The sequence below is a fragment of the Thunnus maccoyii genome, chromosome 7 (genome assembly GCF_910596095.1).
Source record: "Thunnus maccoyii chromosome 7, fThuMac1.1, whole genome shotgun sequence".
NCBI lineage: Eukaryota > Metazoa > Chordata > Actinopteri > Scombriformes > Scombridae > Thunnus > Thunnus maccoyii.
Window position 1 is genome coordinate 9,240,015 of NC_056539.1, and position 17,701 is coordinate 9,257,715.

The 17,701-nt window shown below is 38.0% G+C and overlaps 1 protein-coding gene across 1 annotated transcript; it reads right to left on the reverse strand.

Moving 5' to 3' along the window:
* Positions 1–17,688, reverse strand: impact (impact RWD domain protein). The gene is made up of 11 exons (XM_042415544.1): positions 17,499–17,688; positions 15,501–15,629; positions 15,358–15,410; positions 15,170–15,232; positions 14,920–15,005; positions 11,514–11,639; positions 11,307–11,401; positions 9,143–9,216; positions 8,614–8,704; positions 3,231–3,362; positions 1–339 (listed from the first exon to the last, which is right to left on the reverse strand). Exons 1-11 carry the CDS (start codon positions 17,544–17,546, stop codon positions 280–282), a joined length of 957 nt encoding a protein of 318 aa, XP_042271478.1. The 5' UTR covers positions 17,547–17,688; the 3' UTR covers positions 1–279.
* Between the last annotated feature and the right edge of the window lie 13 nt (positions 17,689–17,701).

Genomic DNA, 17,701 nt, shown 5'->3' on the forward strand with positions numbered 1-17,701 from the left:
CATGGTTTGATTGCTTTAATGAAAACTCTGAACATTTCATTTCAAGGCTTATCAGTCAAAAATATAAATTGCAGAGTTAAAGTGATCAGCTAAAATAACAATTCAAAATTTCTAAAAGACATTTTAATACTAGTTATTTTCAATAAATTATTTTTAATTGAAACAACCCCTGCTTGACTCCCTCCATTCATCTGAATCATCTACAAATGTCATTTTCACTGAATTCAGCAGCAAAGATGTGAAAACATGTTTAAAAAAATAAAAGTTTTCTTTTGAAATTCATTTTGTCTTCTTGCTTTTTGGCTTTTTGGTCTTCCCTCCTGGTTTGGTGGCCTCATCCTGTGAAATAAGAGGGACAGATTAGAGAATGAACAGACTAATGATTACCTTACATTAGCACTCCACTTAACAGTGCCAAAGCTTTCTCCAAGCTCAATATTTGAGTGCTGTTTGCCGGATCATTACTCAATTTTTGACAGACACTTTTGTCTGGACTCCTGCTGTTTCCCTGCCTTAGTGAAATGTGCAAAATGTACACTGTACTGATTGGCAAACACCATACTATTTTAATGTGTTCCAACAATTGCATCAAACCAAACATTGTATTCTTAAGTACTCTTATAAAACATCCTGAACTAATTATTGCTCTGACAATCCAGGCTGCCAACGTGTAGATCTCCCGACATTTTAACAGCTTGTCTGGACAAAAAGCAAGCATGAATGATGATGCTGTTACATAAAGCACAGTGACAAATGTTCAAAGAAAATGTGGATTCACGCAGCCTCTTCATAACCTCGTATGGTGTTTGTATTGGGGCTGTAAGCCAGTCACTCTCCGATTATCTTCTTTGTTTGTACTCACTATTGCCATAAAGGTTTTGCCTCCCCTTTTCAGATTGGAGTTTCTCAGCAGTTTGAGGTAACAAGAAGTAGCTTGTTACTGTTTTTAATAAGGAACTCGCATGCCGTAGAGTAAGTGGCAGCAACCTTTCCTTTTGTGAGGTCCTGAGGTGTAAAACTAGTGGCTCAGCTCCTGTTTTCTTTGCTGTAGTCTATTTTCCTCTTAAACCCAATCCAAGTAGTCAGAGGATTTATCTAAATTTGGATTAACCTATGGCAAAATTGTTCTCACTCTGTTCTCCTTCAGTTATTTCCAATTTACTCTTCACCTAAAAAATACTGGAAGAAATTGTTGATAAGCAATGCACAGCTTTTAATACAACCAACCATCGCATATTGATTGACAGGCTGAGGAACTGTGACATTTCTAGAACTGACCTGAAGGACCTGAAGTTTTTTGTTTATTATATAGACAACAGAAAGTTCTGTGTTTCTTCACAGATGAATATTAAATTGGTGTACCTCAAAGGTCAATTCTGGGTCCTGTTTTATTTCTGTGTAATTGCTTTCTCTTGCCAAGAGTCTTGGCAGTGTTATTAGCCACCATTGTCATTTCATAAGCCATACTTCATAAGGCATTACTCTAGGAATGGCTATGTGGGTTGTTTGGTCCACCACTTTTGTCGAGCCTGAAATGCTCCCCCCCCCCCCTCTCCCTTCATTTTCTGTCATCTCGCCACTGTCAGCTGTCCAATAAAGGCATATACATTGCCAAAACAAATTACTTGGAAAAAAACAACTTTTGTATAAATTGCTATAAAATTTTGTTGACATTCATGGTCCCTAGAGGATGAAATCCCTTGACGCTTCCCCTAGCGCCATCAGCTGGTGGATATTTGTTTAAAATCTTTGTGAACTTGTAAACTATTGGATAGATTGCAATGAAATTTGGTTCAGACATGCATATTTCCTTTAGGAAGAACTGAAGTAACTTCTGTGATCTTTTTCATCAGGCGCCACCAGCATGCCAAAATTTGCAGTACTTTGGTTTATGACTACAGTAAATACCCACAGACCTAATGACATTCCCATCACCCTCAGCTGATAAACATTATACCTGCTAAACATCAGTATGCATTGTTGTTGTGAGCATGCTGACATTAGAGCAGCATTAAAACAGCGCAAGGGGCTCTGTTGGTGGGCGGTGTTGCTTCAGGTACCGGTGACACATGAAATGCAGTCCTGGAAGTCCAGTTTGAGTAACAGATCCATGAATTTGAAGGCTTATCAGACACCAAAACACCCACTTATGCCCTCAGATAATGCTTACTGACTACGGGCTCTGCAGGACTGCCTGGTGGATATGTCCTACAGGTAAACTCTGACCAAATATTGGCCCTCAGTACATCATGCAACAGTTACTGCCCATTCTGGTCTACATTCAGATAATTCAAATATTCAATGGTAACAAAAAACAGAGATTTAGTCTGCCTTAATGACAATGTAACTAACCTACATGCTTTCATTTATCACATTTACTGTAGATATGTATCAGGTCTGGATTATTGCAATCCTCTTTTGATCTGTCAAAAAGATTTAGACAGGCTTCAGATGGCCCAAGCCAACTAAAACTAAGCTGTTCATTTTAGAATAGATTTTAAACTGTTATTGTTAATATCTAAAGCACTTTATGAACATGAAAGGTTTTAAATCCTACATCCACAGGTAGTGTCCTCTAATTAGTTGTCACAGAGTCCAGGCTTGAAGTATAGGCGAAATGGAGGCTTTGCTGTGAGGATAGGGAAGAAATCAAGTGCAGTGCATTTTTTACAGTGAGTTGTTGGGGTTTTGAAGAAGGATACTTGTAAGAGTTGGTTCGCCGTACCTTTAATCTATGTATGGAGACAGCTCAAACATAAATCATGTCATCAATTGAATAACTTTGCAGAACACAAAGACAACTTCAAAGCAGACTGGACTTAACTTCAGGCAGGCGAAAGCGAGGAGAAAGTGTTTGGTCTCCAGAACATGTGGCAACCAAACACTTCAAATGAACCAATATGCCTAATGTGACAGCTATAAAGGAGTTACTGTGGAAACACAAAGCAAGGTGAACAGACACTCTATATTATTATAATAAATCTATGTCTCACTATAACCTGCAACTATATAGTATATTGCATCACAGTGTTGAAAGGGGTCTCTGTTTTCAAAAAAATTCTGTCTATTTGTTTTCAGATAATTGGAGGAACATTAGGGTGTAACGTCAATTAAACTACAAGATATCAGGTGGTTTCCAGCATCAGAAAACTGACAGCAAAGTCAAAATTGACTGATGTGTCAGTGGAAGATGACAGAGATATCTGAGAAAGGCCAAGCGAGCATCTCACCGTGGCAGTGTATCCTTCCTCCACCAGGATGTTTCTAGCACAGTTGTTGATGTGTTTGAAGCGGTCAGGACCCAATAAAATACCACCATACCATCGAGACACGACCACCATGACATTACGCACATCCAGAATCTGTAGTGAGAGAAAAACACAGGGTATTTGTGAAGTGAGTGTGAATCAGAGATAGAGGGGCATGAGACAAATAGAGAAAAACATATTGCACATACAAAGAGAGAGACAGGATGAAGTCAGAGGAATTACCATTAGACATACAGGTTGAAAACTGTGACACAAACATCCCTCTCTGGCAGGCAAATGTTTCACACCAGTGACACAGTGAATTAATCTCCATTAGCTGTATTTTGGCATCAGGTGTCAGTCCGAAATGTGTGGACATTTGACTATCTGCTGTCTTCTACAGAAATAGATGAGAAGATTAATTTCACTTTCCTCTTTGTGAGTTCAATATGTAGCTCCGGGACCTGTTTAGCTATGGTTAGCGCATAAACTAAAGGTTCAAGGTTCAATTTATTAATTTGTAAAATTCTCGGAAATCACAGTGCTCAAATCATAGTCAGCCAACATTGTTTACAAAAGATATAAATACCCACAAAATAACATAAAATAAAACCATAAATATAAACTCAAATAAATATAAAAATATATTCCCATAGCAATAAAAAAAATCTGTTAAAAAGGGGAACCATAAAACCATTAAAAGTCCAATAAATGACACTGAGCCTCACTGGATTACAGCAAGCAATTACTTGCTATGTAAAGATATAGTGGAGTAATGGTGATCTGAGCAGTGAATGAATCTTGATCCATATATGATCAGCACTGCCTAGTTTGACAGTTTGATGTGAGTTTCATGAATTGTCGGCTTTCTTTTTTTTCCAACTTTATTGAGTAAATGACACACATTTGTTTTGGTCTGAGATGTCGGTGCTATAGTGCTAGATCTAGTGGCTGAATGTTGTGTATTGCAACTTTAAATAGCATAAAAAATACAATTAAAGCTGCTCCACTCAAAATTTTCATATTAACAATGGATGAAATTACTCTGTGTATGAGAAAGAGGTTGCTCCTATATGACCAACCCTCAGTAATTATCATCCACCTCTGCAGCTCCTCTCGCATCTTTCAGCTCAATGTTTTAGTTTTCTGGCCTGCAACTTAACTGTTTTCACTGTCAGTGCTCTCATCATCAGGAGATGGTTGAGACCAAAAACAGAGCTAAAACAGATAATATTGGACTCACGTAAGTCAGGTCGCCAGGAACGTGACTAAATTGTTGCTCCATATCTGCTGGATATGTAAATAAGAAACTGTTCACCATATCAACTTAAAAGATCATGCCCAGTGATGTGTTTATGGTTAAAACATGTATGTGTGTATTCAACACATGTAAAACAATGTTGTTTAACAAGTCCTTGTCTTAAGCTTTGAAGCTATTTCTTGAGCAACAACAGTGATTGCTCAGAATTCCTGTCCTCAAAGCAAAACCCAGGTGATTTTGGTGAGCTGTTGACTGGTTTGCGAGGTAACAAGACATAATGTGCACTGAATTTAGATTTGTTGGAATGGATTTTTACTTTTAACAATGGGTAGTTGTATTGCCTGTCTTCACTGTGCTAAGCTAAGCTAACATGTCCTCCACCAACCTCTACTGAAGAGAGATTAAATTGACACTATTCTCCAAATGTATAGCAAATAAGCAAATTCCCCGAAATGGCAGACTGTCATTTTGACATGAAGAGGAGAATTTGGCTCTGCACCGCAACACACACAAACAGTGCAGTCTGTCATTTGAGGGGATCCCTCCACATCTGGCAGTTGACACTATCAGTCAAATCCTTCTTTTATTCATCATCTCACACTTCCATCTTCACTGGCAGAAAGCACAAATCTAAATGAGGAAATGGGAAGAAAGGGTTGTGGAGCAAAATGAGATTAGAGAAGAATAGATTAAGGAGAAAGCTCTTCATGTAAATTGCTCAGTATGCTGAGAATGTTACAAGCAGAAGATTAATCAGTATGTTGCTCAAAAGGATGAACAGAGGGACAGAGGACCTGATGCCATCACTCCAGTTACAGAAGGTCAGTCAGCTGCTGGAAGTGACCTGATAGTGCATCTTTGAATCTGTCCATGTGAGTTAAGAAAGGCACATACGAAAGGAAGTTGATGAGTTTACATTTCCCTGTTTTAACTAATGACTTTGTTTACTGGTTGTCTTAGGAAGCAGAGATTTTCATATGGTCCGAAACTGATAAAAAGTAACTTAAACCTCCAATAATTGAGTTTTTGGCCACACAGGGGCAGCGGAAACAAGCTGTAGAAATGACAAATTATCACCTTCTAAGATGATATGGTAAACGTGTTAGCAAACAGTTGGCTATTTAAACGTAGAGCAACATTAGCATTCCTTTGGAGTAGTATTTCTCATCACCCTACTAATGAAAGTCCAATATTCACCTCCCTTTTAGCTCTGTCTTTGGTCTCAACCAACTCATGAGGGAAATATCAGGCTCTTTAGCTGCCAGATATTTCTGGCTAATTAGGTAGTTGCTGACGTTGCTTTCTGCCATTTGTTGCTGGGCTGGCAGTGTACAATGGGTCTTTAGGTTGTTGGGTTTTTTTTAGCTGAAAACACTGGCCTGCATATGTAAAAGACACTGATGAGAGCTGTGAGAGTGAATCAAAACAGTAAAGTTGCGGTCCATAAAACCAAAACAATGAGCTGAATGATACTAAATTGCTCAGTAGAGCTGTGGGGAACTGCAGGGTTGAGTTACTCTCTGTGAGTTCATCACTACAAGCAACTCCTTTAACATTACACATAAGTCATTTGACTCATTTTTAATATAAGAATATTGATTAGAGCAGCTTTAATGTGAAGACTTGTAGTGAAATATGCAAATGGAACGGCAAGGAATTGTTTTAGGGAGCTGAGGTTCCCAGAAAAAAAACATATAATGTAAATTTTTTTGCCTTTTTTTCGAATACCTAAAAGATAATCTAAGAAAATTAAAGCCAAAACTGTCTGAGCTGAGTGATATATTTTTTATATGGTTTTCAGAGGGAACTCTGCTAGTCAAAGACAGCTTGATTCATTTGAATCATGTGCAGAGGGTCACAGTTTCTGACATACACACCAAGAATCCAATGCACTACTTCACACTGATTTATTTCTCTAAATGTCACACTGGCATAGATGGCTGCTGTCATCTTATAAATGAGTATGAACTTTGACAAGAGTCATGGATCTCATCTGGAAAAGCTTGACACAACTCAGCGCTCCCTGGTAATGAGTATGACAGAACTACCATAAGTCAACACTGAGCTCTAATCAGAAGAAACTTTTTGTCTTGTCACTGGCCTTCATTCAATATTACAGGGAAACAAAAAGTGTGTGGACAATTGCACATTTTAGCGTGATGTGGGTGTGTGCGTGTGAATCATAGTGCCATCTGACAACACGCGCAGTGACAAGTGCCTTGTTGATATGAGAAATGAAAAGATTAATACTTGTGTGAAATTACTGTCGTGGGACCAAATTTCCCTGGAGAGGGACTGGGTGGAAATTTACAAATTATGTAAATACTAGCAGTGTGGGTCTTATTAATGCTGCCATTTCCCCTTGTAGAACCGTGCAGGCTTCATCTCTGTGTAGTTATAATTTTCTCAAGTACACTTACCAAAATACAGTAAATGTCTAAAAGGCTCTGATTGCAGGCAGAGCAATATTCACATTGTGGTACTGATTCATGAGATATAATAGACAATATAATCATCCCTAATAAGCTAAAATAAATGAATAAAATAACCTGTCTAATGAAGTACTAATAGTTCTGATAATTATTAAACATGAAGTGTTAAAATCAACATCAAACCATGAACTGTTTTGATTTCTGGTGGTGTTTTCATGATATAATGATATTATTTTCATTCATTTCTTTTTTCTCAAAGGTTTATTTGGAGCGGACATCGATACAATCCAGTCACACTCCTCAAATCCTTAAACCTGCTTGAATTCTATTTGAAGATGTCATCTCAGGATCTAGGCAATTTGCCAGTTTAACAAACTACTAAAATAATCAAGGATTATACCCCTACATCATGACATGACATTTTTTTTAGCAACGCTAATGGTTTGGCTATGAATGGCAATCTCAGTCTAGCAGATGGCCCATCAGTTTGGTTCAGACTGAAATATGTTAACATCAGTTGAGTGCACTGGCACATAATTTTGTACATTGATGGTCCCCAGACGATGTATCCTACTGACTTTGGTGATGTCCTGACTTTTTCTCTTCTCCTCTATGAGGTTGACATTAGTGGTTTGAAATGGACTGTCATGGTTTGCCATGAAATTTGGTACAAACATTCATGTTCCCCTCAGGAGGAATTCATTTTCCCATCAGCCTCAGCTGTACTTTGTGTTGTGCACTGATTAGCCAATGTTAGCATGCGCTAAACTAAGATGGTGAACATAGTAAGCATTATATCTGCTAAACATCCGCACTTTAGCATTTTCTGATCTTAGTATTCATTTCTAAGCATTGCTGTACCTAAGTGCTATACATCGTCACAGAGCATGGCTATAGCATAGATATTTAGTCTTATTCACTTTCATTCACTCAAATTTCTGTAATTTTATAGGATAAACAATTCATAAATTGAATCAGAAAATGAATTCAGCTCAGTCAACAATGAAAATAATTGCTTGTTGCAGCCCTACATCATGATGTCCTACAAATAAATTATGTATATAATACAATATTCACACCTTTTATTAAATGTTCCCATGTCTACTGAAACAGAGGCTATTGAGCCTTGATGGTGTAATACTGTAGCTTTTTTCAGAACTGATGGTGCAGTAGCCTGTCCATTTTCAAACCATCTGGCATCTTCATTAAGAGTTACTTACATCTTTTTGAGGGCCAGTAAACTTGTATTTTTCACATATCACACACATATACTTTGTGTTGTTTATAGGGAACATATCATGAAATACTTATCATTATTATATAAGGTATACAGGATACTGAACTACCACACAAAACATTTTAAGTAGTGTACTGTGGGAGTCTGTGGAAAGCTCCTTACTCAAACAATTACACACCAGATACCAAATTGTGCAGACTGTGAAACTGAACAAGGCAGCTTAGAGCAGACAACAATTGGCAGAAGCCAAAAGAAAGTTGGATAAAACAAGAAAATGTGATAATGTGGTTGTAATATCGATTCTGAACACTCTACTGACTACTTTATCAGCTCCTTTTGCATTTTTTTCCCTTTTTAACAAGTACAACATACTGCTTGGTATGCAGCTGAAAGACTCATGAGTCAAGGTCAGTATTTTCTGAGTGAAATGATAACCTGCAGTAAATGGAGTAATCTTCCCCCTGCTGCTGTCTCGCCATCATCTTCACAGTCCTGTAGGAAGCTGTGCTTGTCCTCACAGTAAATTCTGCAACAGACAGAATCACAACAGCTTGGCATTAGGTGGAAGAGGATTAAAACAGTTTTGTCAGAGAATGATATTGTGACTGTGGCAGCCTCTTCAACATAAAAGTTTTTTTTTTTTTTTTTATGTGGTTTAAATGTCAACATCTCCTCCCTGTGAGTAATGATCACCCAGGCAGTGTATCAGCAGCTCAACATTGACTTCATTAAACCACGCAAAAAAAAAAAACTGCACACACAGGCAAGCACATGTCAGCAAACACATACACAATACTGTGTGATATTATACACTATACTGTTAGAAAGCCTTCAGTTTTTTGCTTTATTGTGCCCTTTTTCATAGCTTATATATGTATATATATATATATATATATATATTTATAGTATACACTGTATGCACTGTGACACTACATGCACACAGTATATAGCTGATATCACCGACCTGTATGCATAAATGTTATGTGTGGCACTAGCAATCTTCTTGTTTTCGTACAGCTTCTCCAGGACCATTTTAACCTGCAACACACAACAGGCAGAACAATGATTATCATGACATATTCCTCACTTCACCTTGCATGTCATACATCTGCTCTATTGTTTATGAAAACTGCTGAGACAAGGATTTTACCCTGTGCTCTAGGTGCTTCAGCACAGGGTTATATATAAACTGCATTTGTACTGAAAATCCTGTGTGTGTAAGAAAAGGGAGTCAAAACCAAGTTAGGTTGAAAATTATGCTGTCTGAGTAATGCACATTACAGCTATAATTTACTGTTAATGTCAGACAGTAACAAACTTCACCTAGGCTGCACATGCTACCTAGCTTGTCAGCTAACTAGCTAGGCTGGGTTGTGAACTTGGATTATTATGGAATGTCAAACTGAAGAGCCAATTCATAACAGCTAACTGTTTAATACACAGTTACCACTGATTTTAAAGAAACTAAGAATAAAAATGAGGCAATCCATCAACCTTTTCAACAAGACATCATAGGTACCCTCTGCCTTATCATATTGGTCCAAATTTGTTGGAGATATTTGTTAGGAAAGATTTTGGCTGTTGCCGCATAAGTTTTTTTAATTAACAAAATCAAAGAAATATCCTTTAAAATGCTTCACAGGTTTTATCCAACTACTCATTATTTACAGAATCTCAAGAAAGACATTGATGTAAGCTCTACCTTTTGTGGGGAGCTCAGAGAAGAGCTGCTACATTTATTTTGGTCTTGCTCCCATATAAAACAAAATGGTAAATGAACTGCATTTATATAGCGCCTTTCTAGTCTCCCGACTACTCAAAGCACTTTACACTACATGCAAACATTCACCCATTCACACACATTCATACACTGATTTCAGAGGCTGCCATGCAAGATGCCAACCTGCTCATCAGGACATTCTCTCTCACACACACACACACACACACACACACACACACACACACACACACACACACACACACACACACACACACACACACACACACACACACACACACACCTTCAGGAGCAATTTGGGGCTCAGTATCTTGCCCAAAGACACTTTGACATGTGGACTGGAGGAGCTGGGGATTGAACCGCCAATCTTCTGATTAGTGAACAACCCACTCTACCTCCTGAGCCACAGCTTCCCAAACTGTACAGTAAATTGTCACAATTCATTGCAGATATACTCTCACTTTTTTTTACTTTGGAAAATTGTATTGTTTGGATTCACTGAATATGACAGGAGTCTCCCCTCACAGTTTGATTTGATTAATTTGCACAAATCCGAATTGTTAAAGGTACAGTGTGTAGAATTTGGTGGCATCTAGTAGACTGAACTTGGCAGAAACAGAATTAATATCCATAAGTATGTTTCAATTAGTGTATAATCACCTGCAAATAAGAATGGTTGTGTTTTCGTTATCTAAGAATGAGCCCTTTATATCTACATAGGGAGTGGGTCCTCTTCCACGGAGCCCACCATGTTGCACCGCCATGTTTCTTCAGTAGCCCAGAACAGACAAATCAAACACTGAGAGAGTGTTTCGCATTTTTCGCGGCTCTAACCACTGTACGATTTACAAGATATTTATTGAACTATTTCTTTTTTTTGAGTCCCCCTGGTGTGTTTGTGATTATGGACTGCATACACAAGTTGCTGTAAACTTGTTGTATACTTGTTTCAATAAAGCTGTCATAAATAAATAAATAAAAGAAATAAAAGAACACTTCCAGACCATTCCAAGAAAATATGTAAATACTATACGGGTGTCACTGCATCTGCTTTCTGGAGGATGGCAGCATTTGTAAATATTTTTGTCCAAATAGCACTTCACAGTGGGTGGACGCGTTTAAGACTAGCTGGTCTGTTACCAGAAAGCTAGAGAGTGAGATCAGCATGCAGGAACCAGTCACATGATGTTTCAGTCTGTGATGTTGCTGCATGAATTAACACATTTATATCCTCTTCAAGAATTTTCTACTGAAACTCATTTCATTTGTTTGTCTTTGACAAATAAGGCAATGTTTAGTTTTTCAATAGAAAATGTCATAAATATGAGCAATAGTTTGTTTTTTGTGTTGTGCAGTAATGTAAAGAAATTACAAAAAACATGTGCTGTACCTGTCTTGGAGTCACCACAGGTGCTAAGTGAGGCTGGAAGGTACTGCGTCGGTCTGTGATGGTATTTCCATGTTTTATTGGAGGCATCTCTTCATCTACAAGACAAAATGTTACAGTACACATCACTTCATCAGCAAGATCAAATTTATAATGACCATGTTTAATGTTGATCACTCCAGAGTGTGTGGCTAATTGAGTCGGCTGTACCATTTGCATGATCCATGAAGAGATGTGCGTTCTCTGTGTTCAGTTTGAGATTCCTGAAGTCTTGCATGTCTTCATCATCATCCACTTCCTCCTCAGTAGTGATGTTCACCTTTTCTGGTTGATCCACTGAGGCAGGTCATGTAAGAAACAGTGTCTTGTTAAAGAAAAGCTTGTTGTTTTTTTCTCCAACCCATTCCTGCCACCTGTAAAGGTCTTCATTGTGTTGTCTGCAGGCCGGGCAGCTTGTCATTAAAATGACACCTATTGAGCCACTTATTACTAAATTACCCTTTCATGACACTGACACTGAAATGGTTTCATAACCTAACAAACCAAGACAGACTATTCATAATGGATGACACCAATTACTAGAGCCTGACTGATGCGGGATTTTTGGGACTAATGACGAAGCTGATATCATTTTTAACAAGAATCCTGCAAATTTGACTTGGTGCAGTGTCATTAATAATTGAGAAAGGTTTGAATTTTCAAAGAAGAGCTGAGTGACATTAATTTGTTTTTTTTTACTTGGCCAGTTAATCCCAACAAATCTGTTGCTCAGTTCCACGTTGTTTTGGATGTCTTTTGAACTCAAAATCACCAAATGAATGCTTACTGGCATTTATATGAATGTGTTGTAGTATTATTGTTGTGTATTTAGTTTATGTGTGCGGCCATTTTTTTAATTTAAAGTTCTTTACAACCAAGCACACTCTAGACAGACTCAGCAGTGAAAGAGGAATTGCACAACTACTGAACTGCTGAAAAGTCATCTGATATTCTATGTATGTATCATGAACCTTGTGGTATAAAGTGGACTGACAGCTGGACAAACCATGTGATGGTGACCTCATGTATATTCCTGCAGGATGATTGTAATAGTTTTGTTGCTCATTGGTCAACATATGTACAAATATCATTGTGGAAAGCCAGTATGTAGAAATATAGAGTAAGAAAGCTCTGTAGCTCCCAAATGCATTCATTCCTACTGAAGACATACATCTTTATTTTATACTTTTACTCTTATAGAAAGGCTGAATAATTCCCTAAAACAGCTGGGCATTGTAGTTTTTGTCAAACTTCAATCAGACAGGGGGAAATTGCATTTATTGAGGACAACTTTCAGTCGTGAATTTGGTGCTTTTAGTGAGTATTTAGAGCAGCAGGACGGTGTATGTGGGAGTTAAAATACAGTGTTAACTGTGATAAAGGAACGTGTCACCCAGGGCAACAGTGTGGCTCACTGATGTGTTTTTAACTGTTTTGGACAATAATGGAGCGTTATGACAGAGGTATTCTGGATATAGAGGCAATACTTGTTAGTAGGATCAATTCATTGTTGGTTTGGGTTTTTAATGATATTCTTTGACAATGAGAAAAATACAGATTACTGCCAGTTTTATCTTTGAATGTTCTTCATATGTAAGAAAAAAAGACCCTGCTAAATCTTATATGACCACGATAAAAACAGGAAATCTAACAAGCATGCTGTGACAATGTGTTTATTCTATGCATGCATACAGAGACACACAAATAGAGCCACATATGCTGCCAAAATTCATTAAAAGCAAGAAAAATGGGACTTCATATTTACAGTAGGTGAAAAAACCATTTGGTCTCTGATATTTTTTCATCTTTTGCTTTCTGCCTGGTTTCATTCAACCAAACTTCATCATCAGGCCCATTATTTGTCTTTACTTTTCACATCCTCTCTGTCATATTCACTCCGTTTTCATTTCCTTTTCTGTGAAATGTGCATCTTCGGCCTTATCACCCCCCTCCTCCCACACACACACACACACAATCTCTCTTTCTCTCTCCACCATGTTCCTGCCATTTGAATGATGGGGAAGAAGCCATCAATCATGCTTCTCTGGGCTAAAGTGCAGTTATACTTATTACCACATGAATCACAGAGAGAGGGCGACTTATGCCACACAATAATGGGGCAGACCCTTAATATTTTTCAAGCTTGTTGCTGAAAAGAGACCATCTGCCTCGATAATAGATACTGCTGGACTCGGCCACAGATAAACAAGGCAGACCAGACTCCCCAGAAAACCGGATTCAGGGTGACACTTGTTGGAAATCTTTCATTTAGGTTTCTTTTACTCTTTCTACACTTCAAAAGAATCTGCCAAGGTAACAGAAGGCATTACATAGATATCCATCTTCATTCAATGCAGACACAGAAGGTTTTTTTTAATGCCGCTACAGGCCTTTGTGCTCATCTTATCGCAGCTTGAGGCCACAACAGATAGTTGTATTACTAATGGAGGAGCATCTTAGCAAGAGTTTAGAAAGAAGACGCCATTAGATGAGACTTCAAAAAGGGAAGTAGATTCACCTGGACCTATTTATTTATATTAAAAATATCTAACTAATCTAATTAATCTAAATGTGGGCTTTATCAGAGCCGAGGTTTTAATGTGCATGGATGTTATCATGCACTCGAGCTTCTTAGAAAGTGCGGGAATGACCATTTGCTAAAACCCTGCCCACGGACAGAGATTGTGCAATCATAGCTTAGCAACCGTTACTAGGCACAGCAGACCTGTCAAGCTTTGGATTTCCTCACATGTTGAAGCGGTGTGCATTTGGTTCTAACAAGAGCGACACTAGGCCTTTAAAGACAAGAACAAAAGTGGGAAGAGTAGATTAAAGCGTGTGTTTATAGTATCGGCTTGAACCTAAGCTGCGAACGTTAGCATGCCCGGCTAACTAGCTACATAGTGTTCTTTCCAAAGGCAAGGGGCATGTCATTAGTTAATAATGTATTTTGTGGGGTTACAGCATACATTTGAAAAATACCTGTTCAGGACCAGAACATCCACTCTGTGGGAACCAAGACACTACTATATTAGAGTAATGAAAACAGCTCCAGCTCTTTATTGGCTTAGGGAAGTTTACACTCCAGACAAACCTGCCTTAAATAGTGTCGTTTGCCAAACTAATAAGTTATTCATTGCATTTTTATTTACTGTACTATACTACTATAGCTAGAGCCCTATAGCTCTACACTGCAACACACAAACAATGTGGCATCTTCGTTTCTACTCTACATGGGTCCTCAGCTGGTGAGGATGCTGACCTTTTATCTGCGATATGTAGCTTTAGCCTCAGTCTTTCGGCATTACATCATACATGTAGCCATTATGTGCCCCAAATTCTTTTACAGTGTTTTTGTTTTAAAATGAATCATATGGAAACATTAAAAAGTCAGCTTAAGACAGGTTTCATCCTTCTCATTAAGAAGGATGAAATGGTCAACAGAAACAATGAAAATGCATGCTCTTGGCGTGCTATAAAGTTAGCTCTTCTGTCTTATCAAGTGTCATTTCAGGTCATTATGAATAGCAAATTGAAGTGTGGCCCTCAAGGCTGAATTTCATTTTTCACACCTCACCTGTTTCTGAGCTCTGGGATTTCTCCACGAGGAATTCTCTAATTTTTTCCACCCACAGGTAGAGGATGCTCTCCCCTGCATGCTCCCTGTTAAGATTGAAACATTTCTGTATGAGAGTGGATTCTCCAACAGACACAGATCTACAGAAAGATTGCACTGTTCCTGGAAACAATTGTGAAAAGCTTTTGTTGTGACCAATATCACTCTACAGCACCACCTCGTTAAGTCAGAAATTATGAGAGGCACTCACACATAGAGGTCTTCCAGGCTGTTTGCCAATCTGGCCCTCTCGGGGCCTCGCAACCAGGCTGCACTACAAAAGCCGAGAACAAACAGAGGGTTACTGAGTAGGACGGGGAGTGGGCTTTTGAGTGGGATGTTGTTTTATCAACTCAGCAGATCGCCTCAAGATTAAATTTGAAAGGCAAATAGACTTACTTGATCTGGTAGATTGGAGGGGCTGTGCTTGGATAATCAAGTGGGAGAATTATCTGATCAATACAGAAAAATCATGAACTGAATTATAAACAAACTGCAAAGGCAGAAACGTGTGAATCATATATAAGGTGTATTTTCTCTACCTGCAAACATGCTGTCAGCTTTGGTTCCTCCATGTCGTTTGATATTTTGATGCAAAATATTCTGGATGCTTCATCGATAACACACCATTCATCACCATATATGGAAGACAGAGCCTCCACCTCTTCAATCTAAATGAGAGGACACAATAACAAAGCAAAAAACATCAATCATATTCAGCATTTAGACCACTGATGTACTGAAGGCTTCAAACTCTAACCTAATGTCTTTTTAAATTATGTAGTCAAAATCCAACTGCACAGACACATCAAAAGCAAACAATATTGAACTACAACTAGCCCCAGTTTGTGCCTCTCATGTGTTGCATTTACATTTGAACCACAGAGGTAAGCATTTGATATTCTGAAAAATAAATACCTGGTGATCTTTGAAAAACCCAAAAGGATTGTTTAAAATAATATTCAAAATTATCATTATTTAAAATTGTAGGAAATATGCTTATTGACAAACAAATGAGATATGACATGTTAATTAGTGAGCTCTGGAAGTGCTGATAGGCAAATATTGTTATCTTTGGACAGTCTTTGTGCTAGACTAAGCTAACTGGCTGCTTCATATTTACTGTACAGACATGAGAGTAGTATCAATCTCCTCAATCTCCTTTAATTCTCGGCAAGAAAGTGAATACATGTATTTCCCAAAATGTCTTTAACCTACAACTCCCCTGAAAGGTATTCCCAGAATGGATGAAAAAATGCATGACAAACCAGATTCTTGCCTGTTTGTCAAGAGAAGTTTCATTGTATTATTTTATATTTTCATACAGAACAACTTGTTTATATTTTTCTTGTCATACAAAAGCAAGGAAATATGTCATTTCCAGCTACTTAGATTAGGAAATATAGTTGCAACTTGTGAGATGAGTTAAAAAATCTTTTTTTTTTTTTTTAAATCAACAGATGGCATGTTTTTTATCTAGATGTTTAGAAAACTCTTTGAGGATTATTAAAATACCTTCAGAACAGTGGTACATTTTGATTTTGACACTTTTCAAATATCATCAGTTATACTTTTTCCAGAAAATCTGACACTAATGGGATTGGTGGTAGAGCTGGGAAAGATCCAATGTTAACAACTTGTGAGTGTTCATGTCATCAAAAGGGTTGTATGAAAATTAAAATACTGTGCATTGACCAAACACCAAATCCATTAAGTTTGGAATTAATTACATTAAATGAAGATCTTTGACTGACATGAGTAACTTTTCAGGTACTTTTATAGTACCAAGCTGGATATATCTGAGCTTTCAGAAAAATTTTTGTTTATCAGGTGTAACTACTGTAATGTAATGTGACAGCATTGGCTCTGTGACTGGAGTGTCATGTAAATACATCAGATCAGACGCACAAAACTGGGTAAAAATTAAGATCAGTGTCAGAACATAAAACTACAAGATTAATTATGTTTGCTTGTGACGGTGTTAATTTGTGTCAACCTTTAGTCTTATTTGCATGCTGTTTTGGTGGCACAGTATGTTAATGTGTGGCCTCTGTGCACTGTGCAGCACCTGCTGAGCTTCAAACATCACATGCACAGCCGAGGTGTTAATGAATCCAGACACCTTGGGAGCAACCTGCAGTGTTCGTGTGTGTGTGTGTGTGTGTGTGTGTGTGTGTGTGTGTGTGTGTTCATCTTTATTGTATGATCTGTGCACAATTGCATGTTGCTCTTTCATGTGCATTTTAATCATTCCTCCCTTGTGTTTCTCAACAGTTACAGAGAAAAAACATGTTTTGTTGAAACACTGGTGCTGTGGGATTTCTCAGCCTGCCAGTATTTACTCTCAGTGATATCTGAGCTCAATATTAAAGCATCGTTAGACTGTCTACTGTTGGACCTCTGGTGCTTCTGTCAACAGTTTCTATTATGCTTATACGCTCTCTGCAGGCCACATCAATATACTACAGCAAAACAGACACTTAGCACAACTTGCCAGGTTGTCTTGACTGTATATGACTGTGAAATTAAAGACAGCTTACTTGACACTGCAGATCTCCTCCATACTCCGGATTTATGATGTCGGCCATGTATTCATCTCAACGTCAGGTGTGAGCTATTGAAAATATGACAGTTAGTCATAGAGCTCATAAGACTTGTAGCACTTGAACTGCAAGTGAACAAGCAGCCTGTAAGTGTGGATGTGTAAACTGCTTCCAGGGCAAAGTAGCTGGGTGCGCGTGGT